Here is a 24003-nt window from a genome sequence, read left to right as displayed (position 1 = left end):
ATGGAAAATAGAAGTCTGCTGCAGCCGATCCCTTGTCCTTCCCTCACTGCCAAGGGCTGATTTCAAAACCCACGTGTTCAATTGTAATTCATCTTCAACTCTCTGCGTTCATTTCAAACACCTGGCTCCACTCTGACACAGGAACCTCACCCATCCCGTGTTCCCAGTGGTAATTTAAAAAAAAACACAACTGAAGTCTGCTGTCGAATTATTTAATGATCACAAAAGGGACATATTGCAGATGTGCTTACTTCAGTTTCCAAACTTAATTAAATATCATTGTAAGTAAAAGTCAGTAACTTGAATGACCAGAGTTTGATTATTGAGCTTTATTGCACACTTTTGGATGAGCAATGCTTGCATGGTCAGCAAAGTGGAACTTAAATAAAATAATTAGCATTGTTTGAATCTAAAGGGAGGTCTCAACTGTCCGGTTACATAGGTATGGACCAGACTTTTCTTTGGGAGGTATGTGAACGTTAGGTGATGTATCAACACGTTAAACAAATAATTGGTTAAAAGCACATACTGGTGGAAATTTAAGAGTTCAGAGGAGATTAATTGGTATAATTAAGCTAGAAGTCACCGGGTACGAATGATTTTTTTAAAAAAAAGGTGGGTGTGGTGTGCTAGATGGAAAGAGATTGGAATGTAACGTGGTGCATTCCACAGTATACAGCAGAATGGTACTGTAGCAACACACCCTATACAGCAGAATGTTAATATAGTGCACACTACACAGTAGAAATGGTACCGCAACACACTATACAGCACAATGGTACTGTAGCAACACACACCAGACCACACTATACAGCAGAATGGTACTGTAGCAGTACACCCTATACAGCAGAATGGTACTGTAGCAGCACACCCTATACAGCAGAATGGTATTGACAGCACACCCTATACAGCAGAATGGTATTGTGACAGCACACACTATACAGCAGAATGGTACTGTAGCAGCACACCCTATACAGCAGAATGGTATTGTGACAGCACACCCTATACAGCAGAATGGTACTGTAGCAGCACACCCTATACAGCAGAATGGTATTGTGACAGCACACACTATACAGCAGATTGGTACAATAGCAGCACACACTATACAGCAGAATGGTACTGTAGCAACACACGCTTTACAGCAGAATGGTACTGTGACAGCACACACTATACAGCAGAATAGTACGGTAACAGCACACACTATATAGCAGAATGGTACTGCAGCAGCGCACACTATACACCAGAATGGTACTGTGACAGCACACACTATACAGCAGATTGGTACAATAGCAGCACACACTATACAACAGAATGGTATTGTGACAGCACACACTATACAACAGAATGGTATTGACAGCACACACTATACAACAGAATGGTATTGACAGCACACACTATACAACAGAATGGTATTGACAGCACACACTATACAGCAGAATGGTATTGACAGCACATACTATACAGCAGAATGGTATTGACAGCACACACTATACAGCAGAATGGTATTGACAGCACACACTATACAGCAGAATGGTACTGTAGCAGCACACACTATACAGCAGAATGATACTGTAGCAGCACACCCTATACAGCAGAATGATACTGTAGCAGCACACCCTATACAGCAGAATGGTATTGTGACACCACACCCTATACAGCAGAATGATACTGTAGCAGCACACCCTATACAGCAGAATGGTACTGTAGCAGCACACCCTATACAGCAGAATGGTATTGACAGCACACCCTATATAGCAGAATGGTACTGCAGCAGCTCCCCAGACCTTTGAAGCAGAGTAGACTAGGTCTCGGTCATGCATCTATCCTCTCGGTTTATATATGGTATTTGGCATGGAGATCATTATGAAGAGGGGAAAGTGGAAAAAGCAGCTAACTAGACTGAAAAAAAACTTCCAGGTTAAAATAGATATGCTAAACATTCTGATACTTTGCGTATCAATGGATCAAAAGGTAAAAAATTCCAGTGAAGTTCATTGATGAGCCTTAAACTGCATGTACTAGATGCTGGGGTGCAGTTCTTGCGCATTTATTAATGCCGGCATAGAAATAGCAGCCAGGAGTGTGTGTTAACCGTCCGTGAGCAAACTTTTGTCATTCGGCATGAATTTCTACTCCTGTGTTCTTATGCAGCAGCACCGCAACACCTAAAATCGACCAGCTTTCCAGTGGGCTTTTTACTTTGCCAGTGGAGGTTAGAGTTGGGTTGATCTTTGCAGTTCTATTCTGCACCAGAATTAAGGTGGACACACAGCGAGTTGTTCCATTCTGCACCACAATGAGAGCGGACTCATGTTGTTCTGTCCAGGGCTCCCGGAAAGCTTGAACGCCTCGTCCCCTGGTGCAGCACTGCTCCTCACCGCCCTGGATCAGGTTATCGAATTCTTCCTGCTGCATTCCAGGAGATGGGGTAGGAAAAATGAAGCAACACCATCATCTGGCAAGATACTTAGAAAATCCACAGGCTGTAGTGTGGTGGCCACCATTGCCAAGGTTTCTGGGGGAGAAATACTGGAATCAGAACCTACAAACCAGGCGATTGCATGAAGAAACCCTCACATTATGGGGAGAGATACCAAGTGCAGCAAAGCAAAAGGCACACTCGAAGACTGTTAGCGATATCATCATGCATTTTTCTGTTTTTATGTATGCAGCAACAGGCCACTTTCTCCACTCCCCCAGTGACTATATATGGTTAAACTGAGCCATACAGAGCAGGAAGAGTGTTGGGTTTGATGCCTGGTCCACTGATTGCTACAACTGATTTTCCATTTGCTAGCTGGCAATGGAACTTTTTTTTTTAAAAAAGAGAAATGATTGCGTTTGAAATTTTCATCCTGGTTTTCAAATCCCCTTGTCGCTTCACCCTTTCTATAATCTCTGTAACCTCTCTTCTAGCCCTACAATCTTCTGAGATCATTAAGCCCCTCCAATTCTGGCTTCTTGTACTTCCCTGATTTTTATTGCTCCACCTTTGATGGCCATGCCTTCTGCGGTCTTGGCTTTAAGCTCTATAGATCCCTGCCTACACCTCCCTACCTCTCTTTCCCTTCAGGACACTCCTTATAAGCTACCTCTGACCAAACTTTCGGTCACCTATCCTAATATCTCGATGTGGTTTGATATCAAATTTTGTTTGGTAATGCCCCTTTGAAATGCCTCAAAACGTTTTATGTTAAAAAGGTGCTATATAAAGACAAAGTGTTGTTGGGTTCTGTCGACGATAGGGGAGGTTTGACTGTGATAGGCTTCCATACTCAAACATCCCACTTATGTTCATTGTCAAAACTCATAAGTGTGAGCTTGGGTGATGCCCTAGAGGGCCACTTCCAAGGAGACATATCCAAGCATGTGGTATGGTCTTCTTGAGAGGTAGGGACAGAAAAAAAGAAAAAAAAAAAATTAATTAAATTTAGTGTAATTAAAAAAAATTAAATAAAATTACCAGAACTTTAGAAAAATAACTTTTCCCTCTTTGGCCCATGTTTGTGCGTCAAAGAAAGCAAGAAAGAACTTGTATTTATATGGCGTCTTTCACAACCTCAGGACAACCCCAAGAGCTTTACAGCCAATGGAGCAGTTCTGAAGCGGAATTACAGCTGAGGCAGGGCAGGTATCAAACCTATTGCAAAAGGACGAGAAACACAAACAAAGTACCTTTCAGTGAAGCAACCAATATTCTGTTTTCTCTTCCAGCTCCTTTTGTCCTCTTACAAAGTTCAGGCAAGAGTTTTTTCCACCACAGGGACTGAAAGGAGTAAAACACCAGTGTTACCTCAGTGAAACGATGGGACACCCGCCATGGTGGAAACCTTGCCGAGGTCAAGATGGAAGCCGAGATGTAGGAGGACTATCAACACCAAAGAGTTGGATTAAATTCCAATCTATAGGAGGACTACTGCCACCTAGGACTGGGGCTGAATCCAGTCTGTAGATGTCGTCTCTCAGAATGGATCCTGGCATTGCTCCACTCAGAAGGGCGGGGAGAACAGGGGAAGAACTTACATTAGGCCAGTCCCACTATCATGCAATGCTTAATAACTGGTTTTAATTGCAGATAAACCTAGCTAGCATCCTAGGAAGTCTCCAGCGTACTCTCTCAACGAAGGAAAGAAAGACATAAAAATGAAGTCCATTGGAATGGAAGAACGTTTTGAATGGATTACAGTTTTCTTTTAAGAAAGAGAACTTGACCATTTTCTTAAATCTAATTGTTGTAAGTCCAATTGTTATAATAGTGTTCAAATAAATAAGATAATTTTCTTCACAGAAAGATGTATGGAGCCCAGTTACTTATTCTGTAGGCAATGGCCACTCTGCACCACCAAGGCTCTGCAGACAACCATGAAATAAGTGACCAGTTAATTTAGTTTTGGAGATATTGTTGGAGGGATGAACGTTGGCCAAACTCCCAGGGGAACTCCTTCTTTCTCTTCACTTAGTGTCATGGGATTGTGAATGCCCACCTCAACAGGAAGTTGGGATCCTAGCTCATCTGAAGGACGGTACAAGGGAGTCCAAGTGCTAGATATCCTTGGGAACATATGCTAGGTATAGAACTTGAGTCAACATTCTGACTCAAGAGGGTGAAATTTCTACCATCTGAACCAAAGTTAGCGCATTCCAAGGCATCTTCCATTTCCAATATATTTACTCCCCCCCGAGATGCAATAAAGCAAAATGCATTCACAAGAGGAATTCTTTTGAGGCAAACCTGTTTTTCTTGCTGCATCTCACAATTGGCAAATGGTAGGACTGCCTCAGGACATCGGTCAAGGAGTTGGTCAGTTACACGCTCACATTCACCCAGCCTTACAGAACACAGCACATGGATACTTAGGCCAGGAGCCTCATCTTCAGGGAGTTGATGTAGAAGAGGAAGAACAGATTTCACGTCGATCGAAAAACCGCACAAAATGGACTACGGATAAAACGAAAGAAATGCTAGCAAGATTCCAGTCTGAGAGAAAATTTATTTACACTGTTACACCCTAGTGATCTTAATGAGATCCTCACACTTGTGAAAGTTTTAAGGAAACAGATGCCCCTGGAGTAGTGGAGGGTTTTGGTAGCAGAGAGCAGGGCCCAACAGTGCTCACCATGGCCCAGCCAGACCTGTTGGTGGACGGCTAAACCAGTTACGTGGCCGAGTGTGGTCAACTCTGCGCCTCTTAAGCACTAGAGCATGAGGAAGTTTGTTCTGTGCCAGAAGGTATGACCATAAGGGAGAGAGTAAAAGTTTTACTAGGGTGGAGATGAGGGAGTTTTTTTTATATTCTTTCACAGGGTGTGGGCGTCGCTGGCTCGGCCAGCTTTTATTGCCCACCCCTAATTGCCCTTGAAAGGTGGTGGTGAGCTGCCTTCTTGAACCGCTGCAGTCCATGTGATGTAGGTACGCCCACAGTGCTGTTAGGAAGGGAGTTCCAGGATTTTGACCCAGCGACAGTGAAAGAACGGCGATATATTTCCAAGTCAGGGCGGTGGTGGGCCCATGTGCCTGCTGCCCTCCTAAGAGGTAACGGGTTTGTAAGGTACTGTCGAAGGAGCCTTAATGAGTTGCTGCAGTGCATCTTGTAGATGGTGCACACTGCTGCCACTGTGCGGAGGGAGTGAATGTCTAAGTTGGTGGAGGGGGTGCTGATTAAACGTGCTGTTTTGTCCTGGATATTGTTCAGCTTCGAGTGTTGTGGGAGTTTCACTCATCCATGTAAGTGGAGAGTATTCCCTCACACTCCTGACTTGTGCCTTGAAGATTTATATGGCTAGCCCAGTTCAGTTTCTGGTCAATGCCAACCCCCAGGATGTTGCTAGTGGGGGATTCAGTGATGGTGATGCCACTGAATCGTTGAACAGATCAACAGCTGCAGAAGTATGATGGCAAATAGAGGGTTTAAGTGGTCGCAGGTTTAAGTGACTTAGGAGAAGATTCTATTCCAGGTTCTCACACAGAAGAAAGTGGTCATAAATGGCTTTATTTATGATTGAGGTCATGGATAGGCAGGCCACATGAGATCACAAGGTCAAAGATGGGTGGCAATTAAGATTTTATATTCTATGTATTAAAGGAAAGCAGGGTAGGATAAGGTGGAGTGCTTGAAGGAGAAGTAGGGGGAGAGTCCAAGGTGCAATTTGGTGATAGATCATGTTGTAATATGCCTTCAAGGGATTGCAGCATGACATCACTAGAAGGAAGTATGTCATGCGATCCAGTTTTAGTTTCACTTTCGAAAAGAGCACAGCACAGACAGCTTTGCTGCTGGTGTCTTCAAGCTTTATACCTCTGTGTAAATGTTCACATGTGCCTAGAATTAAAAAATGAACCCACAGCAGCAGGTTTACCCAATCCCTTAGGAGTGTTTGGTGCTTTTATATAATTATAACACACACCACAGGTCACACTGCCACTATGGGGTGTTTAGGGAGGGGCTGCAGGTGATGGGAAGAATATCTGGGCTAGAGACTTCAATGAAGGGTAAAGCATCACAGATTGGGCGAAAAATTTCAGTCATAGCTGAAATGCCAACCCAAGAATACACAATAAGATTGTGGATGACAAAGGCCTTATTGGAAAGCGAATGGCCATTCTTGAGAGCGGTATGGAGAGGAGCAGTGACTGTTAATCCATTGCCTGAGTCCAAGGTGACTGTGGTGGCTGAGGTGAACAGAACTGGAAGGAGGTTGGTGAGGCTCTTACCCTAAGAGAGACACAGGGCAGGAAGGTCACAGAGAGGCAGATGAAGCAATTGGGTTGCTGTTTATAAGGTGATAGTATGGGTGCTTTGATGGGCTGCCAGTGAATGCCAAGAGAAGGTATAGGTTTATTGATGGGGGGGTGGATTCAAGCCTTGGATAGTGGCAGAAGAGTAAGAAGCTGGATGAGTAATGATAAATTGGGATAGGGATTAAGGTGGGTGGGGGAATCACAGAATCACAGGACAGGAGGCCATTCGGGCCATCATGACTGCACTGCCTCTCTGAAGGAGTAATTTACCTAGTGTCACTCACTAGCCTTCTCTATGTAGCCCTACACATTCTTCCTTTTCAGATAATAATCCAATTCCCTTTTAAATGCCTCAACTGAAACTACCTCCCAGACTTTCTGGCAGTACATTCCAGATCCCAACCAGTCACTGCATGAAAAAGATTTTCCTCCCGTCTCCATTGTTTCTTTTGCCAGTCACCTTAATTTTGTGCCCTCTTGCTCTTGAGCCTTCCACCAAAGGGAACAGTTTCTCCCCATCTACTCTGTCCAATACTCCAGACGGGAGAATTCTTCAACGTTCTTGTATTGTAATGGTGTAACTGCACAAGTGCACTACCTCCTACTCCAATTCAGACTTTCCCCTAGGAGCTCAAAACAGGGAACGTTTCACCGCCCTCAGGTCTGCCTAACCTTCTGCGATTTTTGCAGCTTAGGAACGGAAGCTTGAGATCGCAACCATTTTAAACTGTGATTTATCCCGTCTTCTCTCCAAGTCTTTCCACTCTTGGTTGGCGCCCTGCACTATGGCCTTTAAGCTATGCCTCGCCAAAGGTAAAAAAAAGCCAGCACAAACCTGTAACTTTTGAAGATCCCCCGAAGTATCTTGTGAATGGCGACCAGCTGCATTAATGGCGTGGATCCATGAGAAAATTCTACCAAAGTGACCACACGAATTTATCTGTTTAAAAGAGAGAAAAAAAAAAGTGAATACAGATGAAATCGGTGCTTTCTTGTCCAATTCAATTTTTATCCCGTGTTGACGGGTAAATATATTTTACGGAAGTAGTACACTGTTGTGACATGGACATGCACAAATACCGGCAAACATTCCTCCGACTGGCGTTTCAAAGCAGTTGTTTTTTTTGAATGAGTTAACACCTATGCTAAAATGGTGTCCAAAGGAATGCCACGTGGAAAAGAGACAGACTTGCATTTACATCGTGTCTTTTACAAGCCCAGGGTGCCTTTACAGCCCACAAAGTATGTTTTACAAAGCGTAGTCACTGCTGTAATGTAGGAACAGCAGCAGCCAATTTGCACACAGCAAGCTCCCACAAGCAGCATTGGCCAAGTGATCTGTTTTACTGATGTTGGCTATGCCATAGAGTGAACATGGGCTGTCAAAGGAGATGAACTGGATGAATATATTAAACTTTCATCAGTTGACATCAGTAACGTCTAGTCTCAATATTATGGTCCGTTTGTTGTGTCTCATGGTTAATTAACAGTGTGCTGTTACAGTTTGGGGTAGTATCAATGTAACTCTCACCGCACTGGTGTGTCAATGGATCTTTACTATAGTGCTAAAAGGAAAACTTCAAATCAAACATTACTCATGGTAATTGGCCTCTATTCTTGTCCTAAATTTCCAACAGGCTTTTCACTGATTCTATATATATATATATATGATTAACAAAGTAAAAATATTGGCCCATTACAGGCAGAGAGAGGAGAATTTGTAGTGGGGAATAAGAAAATAGCAGAGAAACTAAACAAATACTGTGTGTCCAGCTTCACGGAGAAAGATACAGAAATCATCCCAAATATACGCGAGAACCAAGGTCCTAGTAAGCGTGAGGAACTGAAAAAGACTAGTATTAGGAAAAAGTAGCATTGGAGAACTTAATGGATTGAAAGTTGGTAAATCCCCTGGACCGGATGGTCTACATCCCAGAGTGTTGAAAGAAGCTGTAGACATAGTGGATGTATTGGTGGTCATCTTCCAAAATTCTATAGATTCTGGAATGGTTCCTGCAGATTGGAAGGTAGCAAATGTGACCCCACTATTTAAGAAAGGAGGGAGAGAGAAAACAGGGAACTGTAGACCTGTTAACCTGACATCAGTAGTAGGGAAAGTGCTATTATAAAGGATGTGATAACTGGACACTTAGAAAATAATGGTTGGATTCGGCAGAGTCAACATGGATTTATGAAAGGGAAATCATATTTGACAAACCTGTTGGAGGTTTTTGAGGATGTAAGTAGCAGAATAGATAAGGGGGAACCAGTGGATGTGGTGTATTTGGGTTTTCAGAAGGCTTTCGTTAAAGTCCCACACAAGAGGTTAGTAAGCAAAATTAGAGCACATGGGATAGGGAAAATGCTGGCATGGGTTGCTAATTGGTTAATGGACAGAAAACAGTGGGAATAAACGGTCATTCTCGGGTTGGTAGGCTATGACTAGTAGGGTACCACAAGGATCAGTTCCTGGGCCCGAGCTATTCACAATCTATATCAATGATTCGGATGTGGGGATCAATTGTAATATTCTAAGTTTGATCATGACACAAAACCAGGCAGGAATGAGAGTTGTGAGGAGGATGCAAGGAAGCTTCAAGGGGATTTAGACAGGCTAAGTGTGTGGGCAAGAACATGGCAGATGGAATATAATGTGGAAAAATGTGAAGTTATCCACTTTGGTAGGAAAAACAGAAATGCAGAGTATTTCTTCAATGGTGAGAGATCGGGAAGTACTGATGTCCAAAGGGACCCTGGGTGTCCTTGTTCATGAGCCACTGAAAATTATGCAGGTGCAGCAAGCAATTAGGGAGGCAAATGTTAAGTTGGCCTTGACTGCAAGCGGATTTGAGTACAGGAGTAAACAGGTCTTGCTGCAATTGTATTGAGCCTTGGTGAGACCGCACCTGGGGTAGTGTGTGTGCAGTTTTGGTCTCCTTACCTAGGCGGCGTGACTTCAGAATGGTGTGCCGCTCGTGCCGACTGTCTGCTGGCCTGAACTTAGAGAGGAACTCAGAGGGGAGTGCACACAACCTTGCACAGCGCTCGCAAGCACTGTCTGTAGGACATTAAGGAAGAGGCGCCGTGCGTTTGCAGGGGACACAGGCAAGTCGCTTTATCCAGGCTGGCTTTCAGTGTGGTGTTGGGGCAAGGGCTCCAGTATGGGTCAGGCTAGTGGGGAGTCGTGGAGGGGTGGCAAGGCAGCACAGACTGAAGGAAGTACTCAAGCACATGCCACGGGGTGTGAGGGAAGCGGCCACGCACTTGGAAAAGCTTGTCAAAAGATGAGCAATCCTTCCGCAGCTGAAACCATTCAGCAGCAGCTCCATGGACAGGCTTGGAGTCGGGCCTCTGAAGCTTTTTTGCCCACTCAAGCAATACAAAAGCATAAGAGCTCCAGAACTTTTCACCCCTCGGGTGCAGGCTGCAAATTACTGTGCGCTTTTGGGGGCAGCAGGACAATTGGCCGACTGGGCAAGTTGTACAATCCCTTTGCGAGAGGTGGCCTTGGCGCAGTCACTGCTGCGTGCTGGGGAAGCGATGGTGGAGTGGTATTGTTGCTGGACTAGTATTCCAGAAACCCAATGCTCTGAAAACCTGAGTTCAAATCCTGCTAGGGCAGATGGTGGAATTTGAATTCAATAAAAATCTGGATTTAAAAGTCTGATGATGACCATGAAACCATTGTTGATTATTGTAAAAAACCCACCTGGTTCCCTAATACATGTGACTCCAGACCAGGTGAGGATGGCAGATTTCCTTCCCTAAAGGACATTAGTGAACCAGGTGGGTTTTTGCAACAATGTGGTTGACTCTTAAATGCCCTCTGAACGAGGGCAACTAGGTAATAAATGCCGGCCTGGCCAGCAACGCCCACATGCCATGAATGAATATTAAAAAAAAACTGCCTGCGCCTGAGCTAAGAGCAGTCCTGTGGCCTTAGCTGCCGCCAATTGGTCAAATGGAGTTGGGCGGAAGTGTGGGGCGTACCATACACTGGCCATCAGGATCATGGAGTCGATTTAGTGTTATAGCTTAGAGAGACCAGAGAAGGCTTGGCAAAGGAAGGAGCACCTCCCTCAAGATGAAGGGGCGGCAGGACCAGCTGCTCACACAGCTGAAGATCCACAGCGAGCTGTCACTTGTAGGCTCCTCGCTAGACCCAGGGGTCTACAGATGGCACCTGTCTAGGGAACTGGTCAGTCACATATGCCACCTGCTTCAGGATTTGGTGCCATGGGGACATGCAGGGCACCCAGTGTCAGTGGCTGTGAAAGTGACCGCGGAGCTCAATTTCTATACCAGTGGCTCCTTCAAGGGCTCCACAGGAGACCTGTGTGGGATCTCGCAAGCCTCCATGCACAAGTTTATTCAGGAAGTCACAGACGCCATCTTCGCTAAGACACAGAACTTTGTGCGTTTCGACTGGGATCAGGAATGCCAGGAAGCAAGAATGCTGGGATTTGTGCAGGTCTCGGGTTTCCCACAGGTGCAGCCTTCCCGGCATTCTGGCAGCAATAACATCAAGATGATGATTGATGATGACTATGGCGACATCATCTTCAAAGGCGAGGATGCCGGTGCTGAGGCTATGGCTCTGGCCAGACAAGCCAGGAGGCCGTCACAGCCACAAGATTCACGGAGGATGATGACAACGAGATAAGGTGAGGAGAGTCTTGACATGCTCGCCTTACATCGGTGAACGTTTGACTCCTGTGTGGCTGATGGCAGCGCACATACCCTCAGTGCTCAGGCTCATGTCATGGAGATGCAGCAGAGGCCCTAATTCCAGGAGGATGATGATGACGACATGCAGTGAGATCACTCCATAGATCTTCACATTGCCCCTGTGAATGTCGGACTCCTGTCTGGCTGAGGGCAGCTCACTTGCGCTCTGTGAACAGGGCCCTATCATAGAGATGCAGCCGTGAAACTTTAAATGCACCTGATCCTTTGTCAGCCTTCAGCACCTGTCCCCTTCAGGGGCAGTGTCACTGGTCACAGATGCTGACAGGATGGTGGGGCATGGCCCAGCTCAAAGGTGCTGAAAGCACAGAGAGAATGACGGAACCCTGTGACATCTTCCCAACATTCTGGCAGCAATGACAAGCACCATCACTAATCCTCCCGCTGCGTTTGAAGCTGAACCGTCACTTTGGTCTGAAGGTTACACACTGCACAGGGAAGCAATCCTGGACTGAGACACCTGCCTTTATCTTGTGCAGGAACCATGGTTTCAAATTTGAGTGACACGAACATTGCTCATTGTAACAAGAAGCAAAAGGCAAGGAGAGATTGTTGGGAGTTTATTTACAATAGTGAACAGTATGTACAAGTGATTAACACCCGTACTCAGGCTCTACAAGAGTTACATCTTCTTAACTTCCTAACTCTGTCGCTACGTCTTGCAGCTCTCCCGACATCCACAGCGGAGGTGGAGGCAGCCTGCTGACTGCAATGCCCTGTGATGACCTTGGTGAGCATCCTCTGGAGGGCCCCAGCCTGCTGTTGGGGTCCTGCTGTGTGGCTGTGGCACCCTCCTCGGCCTGTGGAGCTGGAGTCACACGAAGAGGGGATTCGGATGGGCCGGGCGCTTCCGGAGTCACCTGGGTGGGTTGCCCTGGAATTTGCACCTGCTGAACCCCCTCCTTATGAGTGTCTGACTCCTTGAGGGGAAGGGGAAGCTGGAGTGAGATCGAGCTGCCCCACACCCCTCTCGCGCACACACTATTGGAGGCCAACTATGGTGTCAGCAACGAAGTTCAGCCTGCACAGCAGTGCAGGAGTGATGTCCTGGACCAAGGTCTCCATGGCGGCCGCCATCCCACCAGTGTTGACCTCGGTACGTTGGCATGCCGATGCTATCACCTCAGACTGAAGGCGGACAGACTCCTCCATTGTGCCTTGCTATCTGAGGAGTGCAGCAGACATCCCTTCCTGATGTTCCTGAGCTTCCCTTTGCAGCTCCAGCAACTGTGACATGACCAAGCACTGCCAACCTCACCGTCAGCACAGGAACGGTCCAGATCTTCGCCGGCCAGCTGGATGACTCTATTTTCAAAGTCCGTGAGGACCTTGGCACCGGGCATTCCTCCATCAGTCTGCGACCTCTCCCTTTTGTTGTGTGCCAGCTTGTCCTGCATGAAGACAGATGGAGAGAGTGTAAGCAGGGCACCTGTCAGGCCAGATGAGAAGGATGCCTGGCATGTGTGGGTGATGAGTGGTGCCATGGATGGGATGAGGACATGACCCACAGGGCAGATGAAGGATTGTGTGAGGGAGTGAATGGTGATGTTCCTTGAACTGGCAGTGAGTGAGATCCCAGTGGATGTTTGATGGGTTTGTGAGTGTGTGAGTTGAGAGTGATGAAGAAGAGTGACTTACCCTGGCAGAATGGAGATGGTCATTCATCCTCTTTTGGCACTGGGTGGCTGCCCTCTTTTGCAGCACATTGGCACTGACCACCACTGCCACTCATGCTGGATTGGTCACCTTGCTTGCTGGTCTTCACCCAGAGCCGGGGTGCAGGACTTCACGGCGGGCCTCGACTTCATCCAGTAGGCGCACAAGGGAGGGGTCGCTAAATTTGGGGACAGCATGTTTCCTCCCTTTGGCAGCCATGACTTTGTAGCAGCTTCCGATCCCTTAGAGAGAGCCAGCTCTGTGTAGGGGCGCACTTTAAATATGACGCCCGGATTACTGAAGGTCTGTGATGATGGCTGGCGGGCAGGCAAATCAGAGGCCGCTCCACCAGCCATCCACTGCGTTTCCCGGGAATGCATTATTAATAAGGTGGGATGCGCCGTGAATGGGATGATACGGTGCGAAAACCCACCATTGCGGTCGGCGAGTTAAATGACCTTTTTCCCGCCCACTACTGTACTTTGTGCACATCTGGGATGATACCACCCATAGTCTCCCAATAACAGGGCAAGCTAGTTAGGACTGAGATGAGGAGGAATTTCTTCACTCAGAGGGTGGTGAATCTTTGGAATTCTCTACCCCAAAGGGCTGTGGAGGCTCAGTCATTGATAATATTCAAGACAGAGATAGATAGATTTCTAGATATTAAAGGCAACAAGGGATATGGGCATGGTGTGGGTAAACAGGATTGAAAGTCAAAGATCAACCATGATCTAGTTGAATGGTGGAGCAGGCTCGAGGGGCCGAATGTCTCACTCCTACTCCGACTTCTTATGTCTATCTCTTTAAGCCAGGAATTTGTCACTTACTTTTTTAAAAATGTATTTATGGGATGAGAGTCTCACTGGCTGGGCCAGCATTTATTGCCCACCCCTAATTGCCCTCGAGAAGGTGGTGGTGAGCTGCCTTCTTGAACCGCTACAGTCCACGTGGTGTAGGTACACCCACAGCGCTGTGAGGGAGGGAGTTCCAGGATTTTGACCCACTATACTGAGGCCACTTTCTCTGATGCACAAAGATACAATCAAAATGGAACTCCATCCGAATTATTAGATATTAATTCAGTTAACACAGGTAGCATATTAGAGTTTGAAAACACCGAGCTTATAGGTTTGTGTCTCAGCTCCTGCCCATCTACATTCTTCAAGTATTAAAACGAATGGATCACAATCATCAGCTCATGAGCAGCGAGTCAGAAATCCCCAGCTGCAGTGTCACAGTGTGAGCCAGTGAACAGAGAATCAATTCCACCCTTCAATTTATTTTAAATAACTAAACCTCCCCTTTGCCCCTTCTTTATTTACAATTTTGTGTACATTTTAAACTCAAGGCGAGGGATGTCAGTGGAGGCCAGTGACAGCAGCAAGCACTCAGACGCAGCACAGTTGTCCCCGAACTGCAGGAGAAAGCCCTCCGCTGTAGTCCGGTGGTATTTTTTGACTATCCACACTGCTCATTTATGGCCCAAGTGATATTGTGCTGAATTAGGACCAGATTTGCAGAAAAACATTGGCAAAATTCATTTCACATTGCACTCAGGAGATAACTTTCATCCTGTATTGTATTCAATCCCATGTTCCCAGAGCTAAAAGGCCAGTGCCTGACCCACTATGTTACCCAGTCCTTCCTACATTCCAGTATAAAAAAGGAATGATCTGGAAGCAGTAGAATAAGGAAAATATGTAATTTCTTTAAAATATCTGTGGAATCTGTAGTCATTTTTAATAATGTTTGAAAATGACTTTTAAGAGTTTGCATCAACTGTAAAGAGACCAATTGTAGCTTTCTTGGAGATTAAGAAACACTGGTCTATGGGGCCTGGCAACCGTCGACCTGGAAGCTGTATCAATAAGAAGGAAGTTAAGATATGTATGTTGTATGGCCAGACATAAAGAGGAGCTGCAAACACAAAGGAGAACTGCAAGCAGAGGAGCTGGAGGCTGAAGACTCAGATCCAGACACAAAGAGTAAGCAGACAGGGATAGAAAGAGGAACATTGAGAATTCTTGAGGGGAATAAGCAAAGCAATCTGAGGAAGAGGTCAGCTTTTCTGTTTGGCAGAAAAGGAGACAGGAGCTCTTGGAGGCACTCTGCGAGCTGGCTAAAAAAGGTCTAAAACTTGGAAAGACTCACAAATAGCTCAGAGAAACTAAAGAGCTGAGTATTTTCCCCAGAAGTGGCCAAACTGTGAACCAGGATGTTATTGGTTATTAAGCTGAAAAGGAATTCTGGAAAGCTACACCATCAGGACTGTCGTGACCCGAGGAAGAGAGGGTTTGGTGTGTCTTGCTGATGATAATTGTAGCAGTGAAACTTGGAGGTGAAAGCTGTTGTCAGATAGGGCTCCTGACCTACCCTGCATGATTAAAGAACAGCATGTTGTGGAATTGTGTAGCTTTGTAATACCATACATACTAAAGGTGGCATGGTTTTGGCTGTGTAAGACATATCTTTGTTGCGTCGACTATTTAAAGTGAAATTTACTATTTTATTTGAAGTATCATTCACATGTTCATCCATGTTTAATTTATGATGATTCTGATTCAAGATATAAAGTAAGAGCTACAAAAATCTTGTTGGCAATTTCTTCATTTTGGGCTCATTTGGTAAATTTGTTTATTTTGCTTTACAGTTTCCATACGGGGGGTTGTTACAGTAATGTAAATTTCTCAGTCAAATGTCAGATCTTGGTTAGAAGAGTATTGTTTGTATTGTTTACAGGATAAGTGTTGGCTCAGACACCAGGAGACCGCTCTTATTGTTCTTCCATAAATGACCTCAGACCTTTTACATGCAGATAGTTGAGGATTCAATTGAACATCAATACAGTAAAAACATGACACCTTCAACAGCGCATACCTCCCTCTGCTTCACAGCACAATGTGCGTCTGGATTGTGTGCTCAAGTCCTGGGGGAGCTTAAAGACCTTTCACAAGGTGAAAATGCTACCACTGAGCCAAGCTGAGACTAAGGACTATTATAGATTATGTTTTAATATATTAAAAATCAGATCTGAATGCACTTCTGACACTTCCTCCCCACACAAATTCCTGTTGCTTGTAGCTACTCCTTTCAGATCTGCTGTCATGGTATGTCCCACTCGTCTGTCTTGCACCATCCTCACACATGCACCGCAGCTCGTCTGCAACTGCTCTGTGACGCCCGTCATATAGCTACGCCCAGGTCAACCCCACTTTCTGCTGCCCTCCACAAGAGATCTCTGTAGCTTTTCACCGCTAATCAAATAGCCGAAATACTGACATTTGCTCTTCTTGATGTCACTTTTGACAGTTTTTTTCACTCTTGCAATTTCAAGCACCTCTTTGTTTGTCTTATGGTCTCTATACGGAATTTTTAGCAAAAGTTAAGCATCCGCGTTCCAAAGGCCTTCATTGTCTTCCACGGATCTTTACTCACTGTCCAGGTTTCTGAGGCAGATGGGAAAGTGGATCAAATGTAGCATCTTGTGTTTTTTTCCTTGAGTTTTCTCATTGTTAATACATCCTTCATCTCTACAAAATTACTTCTGGCTATCTCTATCCTTCTAATTCTGGCATTGCATCTGCCATCTTCTGTTATAATTTGTCCTGAATAGATAAACTTACCTATTTGTTCCAGTGTGACATCATCCACTTCAATTCTCACTCAAGTTTCTTCTAATGTATTCCTCCTAACTGTCATTGTGTGTGTCTTTTTGGTGTTCATACTCAATCCATATTCTAAACTTCTAGATTTTACTCGATCGATGATATTTTGTAAAGGCTCTTCTGATTCGACAAGTAGCACTGCCTCGTCAACATATCACAAGTTTATGTTCTCTCCTCCAATTTTACCCCGGGAAATGCATCTAGTTCTCTGAATATTTGTTCTGTTTACAGATTGAATAGTTTTGGCGACAGTACAAATGCTAGTCATACTCCTCTCTTCACTTGAAACACGTCTAATTGTCCATCTTCTAGCCTACATTTATGAAGAAAATGACCCGTGCAAATGTAGTTCACTGTTATTAAATCTTCCCACCAGTGGAGGCACTAGGAGGAGGGTGACATTACAGCATGACAACTTTACACGGGTTGATCCATTGTTAAATGCGGAAATATGAATTTATATCGGGAATGAGGGCTGATTTATGACTATTTTTTTCCTGCCCCCAGGACTACCGCTAGTCTCTAATCCCAATGTTCATCATTTCAGATCAATGACAATGTTGCTTTTTGCTCATTTGTTAACCACAGATTTCACTTTGAATTATTGTGATCGCTTTATGTCAGTATTTAAAATTGAAAATGCCCATGCAATCAGTTATAATTGAATTTTCCTATGTAAACAGATCACAGCAGTGTTGTAGTTGCAGGCCACAGCCATTAGGTGGCATGGTAGTTCCAAAGTACCCTGTACTCTCTGACAGCTTGAACAATGCCATGATGGATGCACTAAAAACACCTGCATTTATACAGTGCCTTTCACGATTACTCAAAGCATTTTACAGCCAATTAAGTACTTTAGAAGCGTAGCCAATGTTGTAATGTAGAAAATAGGATTCTAAAGTACGGAAGTAGTGGGAAGCAGGGACATACCAGATCCTCGACGGTTTTGAGTGGTCGCTTATCAGGCTGTTGTTTTCGGGCTGTTCTCTGGACGTACACCGACACCAGCTTCATGAGCAGTACCTGAACCATCGCTTCCTGAGTGCAGGCTATCAACATGGCTTCCCAGAAATCAACCAGAAGCTGTGGAGTCTCCTCTTCATTTGCTTCATCACCTTTTGCACAGAGCGCCTGCCAACAACAAGAATCAGCCATGAGGTGGGCAGCTCCCTCCCCCATTCCCCCCCTTCCACAGACTCCCTCTCCCAGTTTTATTTCTCACGTTAAGCGTCGCAAAAAAGCAATAATTGAAAATGTTGAAAAGATTAAAACAGGAGAGGACATCATAAGAGTTAGAAAAGATAATGAATAGTAAGAAAAAAAGGTACATTGCAGAATTATTTCAAATTAAAAAAAGAGTAAAGGGGACCTGGTAAAAGTCAAATTTAGGACTGATGGCAGAATTATTTGAAATAGTTCTGCAATTTACCTTTTTGCGTACTATTCATTATCTTATCTAACTCCGCGATGTTCTCTCCTGTTTTAATCTTTTTAGCATTTTCAGTTATTGCTTTTTGTGATACTTATTGAGAGAAATAAAATTGGGAGCGGGAGTCTGTTTTTCACATGAAGAGGTTGATCTTGACTTTTGTACGATGGTGTAAAACGCGTGACAGCGAGTTAGCGCCCCAGCTTTTATTTCCATTCAACTGAATAAATAAGTGAAAAGGAAAAATTTGCAGAGTATAGGGAAAGAGTGGGGGGGAGTCAGCTTTTTCAATGGACTGAATGAATTGGACTCCTTCTGTGCTATACGATTATGTTCAGCTTCATCCCAGCCAGGGGTTTAACAAATGAAGAGCACTACCTCCCTCTGCTGGTTCCATATATATTTACATACTACACCATCTAAAACATAACATTCCCAGCCAGTGTACAGTTACATTCACTATGAGAATTGAGTTACCAAAACAGCAAATAACTAAGACTATGGCACACCTTTTAAATAAAACATGCCTAATCAATAATTTTTCCAGAATGGAAATTTCTAAGCAGTGCTGATGTACCAAAGTTCCACTTCTCAGGTTTGACAAAAAGATGGAAGAGATTGCAACTTATCAATATATGAGTTGACCTGCTGTGGAATGGGGCGTGGAGTTACAACATAGTGCTAATCATCTTAGGAATGTAAGACCAAATCAAGCTCGGAATGATTTGATGAAGTCTGTTTGAGTGGTTGTGGAATTTATTTTTCAGTTTTAGGTCGGAATTATAAAAAGAATCTACAACCAGACAAATGTGGAACATTTGCAACTGTCTAAATCAATGGTGTTGCACAGCATTTAGTCTGGTCTGTCCATAACGCAGGTCTTTCAGACAAACCTTTGAATACTTAGTCAGACTGAGGTTCATAAACAAGCACAGTTGCAGTGACAAGCTACGTACAAAGGTTTGATCGTAGCCTTAAAGTTCAAGGTTAATATAAATTCTGAATTTTAGGATCTGAAGTCAAAGCAAGAAAAAAAAAAACAAGAAAGTTATGTTAAATCTTCATAAATCATTGATCAGACCTCAGCTGGAGTATTGTGCCAAATTCCGGACACCACACTTTAGGATGTCAAGGTCTTGGACAGGTTACAGAGGAGATTTACTACAATGGTACCAGGGATGAGGGGCTTTGAGTTATGTGGGGAGACTGGAGAAGCTGGGATTGTTCTCCTTAAGAGTAGAGGGAAAGTTTATTCGAGCTATACAAAGTGATGAAGTATAAATCATTAGAAATGGTTTCCATTGGTAGTAGGGTTGATAATTAGAGAACACAGATATAAGGTAATTGGCAAAAGTGCTGGGTAGGGGGGAGATGGTGGAGGCTGAAAGTTATGATCTAGTGTGCACTGCCTAAGAAAGGGTGGTGGAAGCAGATCCTATCGTAACTTTCAAAAGGGAACTGGATACATGTCTGAAAAAGGAAAATTTGCAGGGCTTTGGAGAAAGAGCAGAGAAGTGGGACTATTTGGTTAGCTCTACCAAAAAGGCCGACACAGACACGACAGGCCGAATGGTCTCCTTCTGTGCTCTATTGTTCTAAGATTCTGTGACTCAATAACACAGCATTTTGCTCTCCTCCAATGGGAAGACTTGTCACTGGTGTAAGATGATTCTAAAATGGACTTCCACAAAGAAGATCTAAAAAGCACTGCAAACCAACCTTAAAGAACAATTCAGCCTCTTTGAGTTGAATTTTGTTACTTTCCAGCAAAGCTACAAAGACAGCCACCAGGAGGCCCGGCTGAGTCCTCTTCAGCTCACAAGATAGTTCCGTTGCCACAAAGCCATGATGTCGCAAGAGGTTCGGTTCCGCCACAAAACCACAAACCAACCTCGTCTGTCAAAAGAACAAAGCAGGCAAATTAATGGATTGCAGTTATCACCGGACCAGATGTTTCAATGACTAGACCATCTCAGAGGTGTTTACTAATGTAACTCGCTGCTAATTAGCCAAGGCCCATTTATCGAGTTGCGCCAGAAAAAATACTTTAATTCAAGTTCCAGATAATTTTCCCTTCTTATTTTTAAACTTTTGAATTCTAGGTGAAGCGTTAATGTCCATGGTAGAGGACATCATGAAGGGCAAGAAGATTAGAAGACAAATCAAGAACTAGAGATAAGGGGATGCCAACCTTTGATTCTAAAATCCTGAATGTAGGAAAAAAAAGCAGAGACTCAGCTGGTTGCCGTTTTGACTTTGAGTCAAAGTTTGTGGGGTATTTGAGCATGAAAATCTAGACTAACACTTCAGCGCAGTACTGAAAGAGTTCCACACTGTCGGAGGTGCTGAATTTTGGACAAGACATTGGGCAGAATCTTCGGGTCGGCGAGTGGGGAGGCCCCGCTCACCTACACGTAAAATGACGTGCGGTGACATCGGGCGTGCGTCCCGACGCCACCGCGCTCCATTCAGATATTCAGTTCGGCGGGTGCACACCGGTGTTGGCTGCGCGCCCGCCGAACTGTCAAAGGCCTATTAAGGCCATTTAAATACCAATTAAAATACTTAACTGAGCTGCTTGTCTAACCTTAAGGTTGGCGGGGGGGCAGGTGAAGAGCCCAGGCGGCCTTCGCATTTATCATGGAGCCTCAGCCACGGACGGGATGAGGTTTCATGAAGGTTTTTAAAGTTTAATAAAATTTTAAAATAAAATTCATTGACATGTCCCAGCTCACATGACACTATCACATGAGGGGACACGTCTTAAGATTTTTTTTTGTCTTCATTAAAATTTTTTAAAAATCGAACTGATCTCCCTGAGGCAGCTCTTTGCCTCAGGGAGATTTCTGCGCTCTTTCGCGCACATGCACAGGACCCGACTCAGCCTACTCCCCCAACACGCACAGGGAGCCCTCTGCACTTCGGGGTGCGCATCACGTCACGCTGGACGGGCCTTAATTGGCCCGCCCACGTAAAATGGCAGCGTGCAACCAATGATCAGTGGTGATCAGCCCCTACTCCCACCCAACCCAAATTCTCCCCATTAAACCGAAGCTCTGTCTGCTCTTTCAGGTGGATAGAAAAGATCCCTTGGTGCTATTAAGGAAATCAGGGGTGTTAGCCCGGTGGCTTGGCCAATATTTATCCCTCGACACACATCAAAACGCAAACATAATTATCACATTGCTGGGCGTGCAAATTGGCTGCCACGTATCCTACATTACAACAGTGATTAAACTTCAAGAGTATTTTTTTAATTGTTTGTGAAGCTTTGGGGACATCCTGAGAGGTACCAAATAAACGTTGAAAAATGAGACATGCTGTCAAAGCATCTCATCTTGCACTCATCAGGACCGAATTTGCAAGAATACCAATTGTAAACGGAACAACAATTTATACTGCACGAGAACACTCTTCTGATGCAGTATTAATTGTTGTTCCCTTTACAGTTGGTTTATCTTGCACAGCTGTCCTGATAAGCGCAAGACAAAAAGCTTCAACAGCATGTCGCTTTTTTCAGCAATATTCAAGTTTTGTAGTACCAAACGACTAAATGCAAATCTCTATGCTTTAACAAGAGGAGAGAGGGAGAGAGAGAGGGGGCGAGAGAGAGAGGTGGATAGGACATAGGGGGGGAAAAAAGACAAATATAAGGCAAATGAATAAAAAGAGTGGAAGGAGGAATATAGAAAGGGAGGAGGGAAAAGAGGATAGAGTGCAGTGGGGGGGGAGGTGAGAGACAGAAGAAAAGGAGGAAAAAGAGCAAAGGAAGGGAAAAGTGAAGTGATGGAAAAGAATGATTAGAAGTTGAAGAGGAGGGATTTAATAAATACCTCACGTCATTAGTAATTATCTTGTGGGGTGCCAGTGTCGATTTAAAAATTGGCATTTAACAACATATATTAAATCCTCTGAGCTTTTTTACAGCTTGAAAAATGAAAGGCTTATGCGCACTCCCTCCTCCTTATAGCCCCACTATGTTGCAGTCAATCCCCATTGGCTAGTCGCTCATTCTTTTGCAGCTTAAGTTTTCCTCCTCCTGCAATTGAACATTGGGGAGTTTGGGGGGAGGGAAATGTGGGCACGGGAACAGGAGTAAATTCAAGACAAATCCGTGGCAAAATGATTTTAGTGAGAGAGCAGAACAAGCTCTTTAAAAGGAGGCAGTGGAACAAGATAGTAGAGATTCATTAAAATGCAAATTAGATCAAATTTTACCTTCTGAAAAGAATCAGGAGACACAGGTAATTTGAGAAATGAATGGGGTGGAATTTTACAGCCCTGTTGTAACAGGGCAGGAAAATGCAACAAGCCATTCAAAAATCCACTGAAGCTGAACTTGGTGGGACTGGAAAATCTCGCCGGCGGGAGGGGCCATAAAATTCCGCCCCATGGGGAGGAACAGGTGAGTTTGGGCCAATGGTTCTCAAAGTTCACCCCGACTGGCAGCTTTCCTCACTTCATGTCCGGGTCTGTCGCGGACTCACTGATGAGTGGTTAATTGCTTTTATTAGTCAGCAACTCCATTATTGTTGTATCCTGTGACTTAAGGAGGGCTGGGGGTCAGTGTTGGGACCACAACTTTTCACTTTATACATTAATGATCTAGATGAAGGAACTGAGGGCATCCTGGCTAAGTTTGCAGACGATACAAAGATAGGTGGAGGGACAGGTAGTATTGAGGAGGCGGGGAGGCTGCAGAAGGATTTGGACAGGTTAGGAGAATGGGCAAAGAAGTGGCAGATGGAATACAACGTGGGGAAGTGTGAGGTCATGCACTTTGGTAGGGAGAATAGAGGCATGGACTATTTTCTAAATGGGGAGAGAATTCAGAAATCTGGAGTGCAAAGGGACTTGGGAGTCCTAGTCCAGGATTCTCTTAAGGTTAACTTGCAGGTTGAGTAGGTAGTTAGGAAGGCAAATGCAATGTTGGCATTTATTTCAAGAGGACTAGAATATAAAAGCAGGGATGTGCTGCTGAGGCTTTATAAGGCTCTGGTCAGACCACATTTAGAATATTGTGAGCAATTTTGGGCCCCGTATCTCAGGGAAGATGTGCTGGCCCTGGAGAGGGTCCAGAGGAGGTTCACGAGAACGATCCCAGGAATGAAAGGCTGATGAAGGAGGAACGTTTGAGGTCTCTGGGTCTATACTCGATGGAGTTTAGAAGGATGAGGGAGGATCTGATTGAAACTTACAGAATACTGAAAGGCCTGGATAGCGTGGACATGGGGAAGATGTTTCCATTAGTAGGAGAGACTAGGACCCGAGGGCACAGCCTCAGAGTCAGGGAAGACCTTTTAGATCAGAGATGAGGAGAAACTTCTTTAGCCAGAGAGTGGTGAATCTATGGAATTCATTGCCACAGAAGACTGTGGAGGCCAGGTCATTGAGTGTATTTAAGACCGAGATAGATAGGTTCTTGATTGGTAAGGGGATCAAAGGTTACGGGGAGAAGGCGGGAGAATGGGGTTGAGAAACTTATTAGCCGTGACTGAATGGCGGAGCAGACTCGATGGGCCGAATGGCCTAATTTCTGCACCTTGGTCTTATGGATATACTTGCTTTAGAAGCAGTTTAGAGAAGATTCACTAGGCTGATTCCTAGGATGTCTTATGAGGAGAGGTTGAGCAGATTGGTCCTATACTCACTGGTGTTTTTAATGCTATTGAAACATCTAAGATTCTGAGGGGGCTTGACAGGATGTTTCCCTTGTGGGGGAGTCTAGAACAAGGGTGCGCCGTTTAAAGATAAGGGTCTTCCAT

At 44.6% G+C, this 24003-nt stretch overlaps 1 protein-coding gene across 2 annotated transcripts in view; it reads right to left on the bottom strand.

Annotated features, from left to right (window-relative positions):
• Positions 1-314: 314 nt before the first annotated feature.
• Positions 315-24003, bottom strand: part of hps3 (HPS3 biogenesis of lysosomal organelles complex 2 subunit 1) — a 48050-nt gene continuing 24361 nt past the window's right edge. For both annotated transcript variants that reach the window (XM_078564251.1, XM_078564252.1), the window contains exons 12-17: positions 19958-20134; positions 17740-17940; positions 7575-7679; positions 4733-4939; positions 3676-3766; positions 315-2515 (exon numbers count right to left, since the gene is read on the bottom strand). In XM_078564251.1, coding sequence (XP_078420377.1) covers positions 2388-2515; positions 3676-3766; positions 4733-4939; positions 7575-7679; positions 17740-17940; positions 19958-20134 — 909 coding nt within the window. In that variant the 3' untranslated portion in view covers positions 315-2387. The remainder of the gene's footprint in view (positions 2516-3675; positions 3767-4732; positions 4940-7574; positions 7680-17739; positions 17941-19957; positions 20135-24003) is intronic.

This window comes from Cetorhinus maximus, chromosome 19, assembly GCF_964194155.1.
Source record: "Cetorhinus maximus chromosome 19, sCetMax3.hap1.1, whole genome shotgun sequence".
In the NCBI taxonomy this organism is placed as follows: domain Eukaryota; kingdom Metazoa; phylum Chordata; class Chondrichthyes; order Lamniformes; family Cetorhinidae; genus Cetorhinus; species Cetorhinus maximus.
This window is presented reverse-complemented; position numbering and strand designations above follow the sequence as displayed.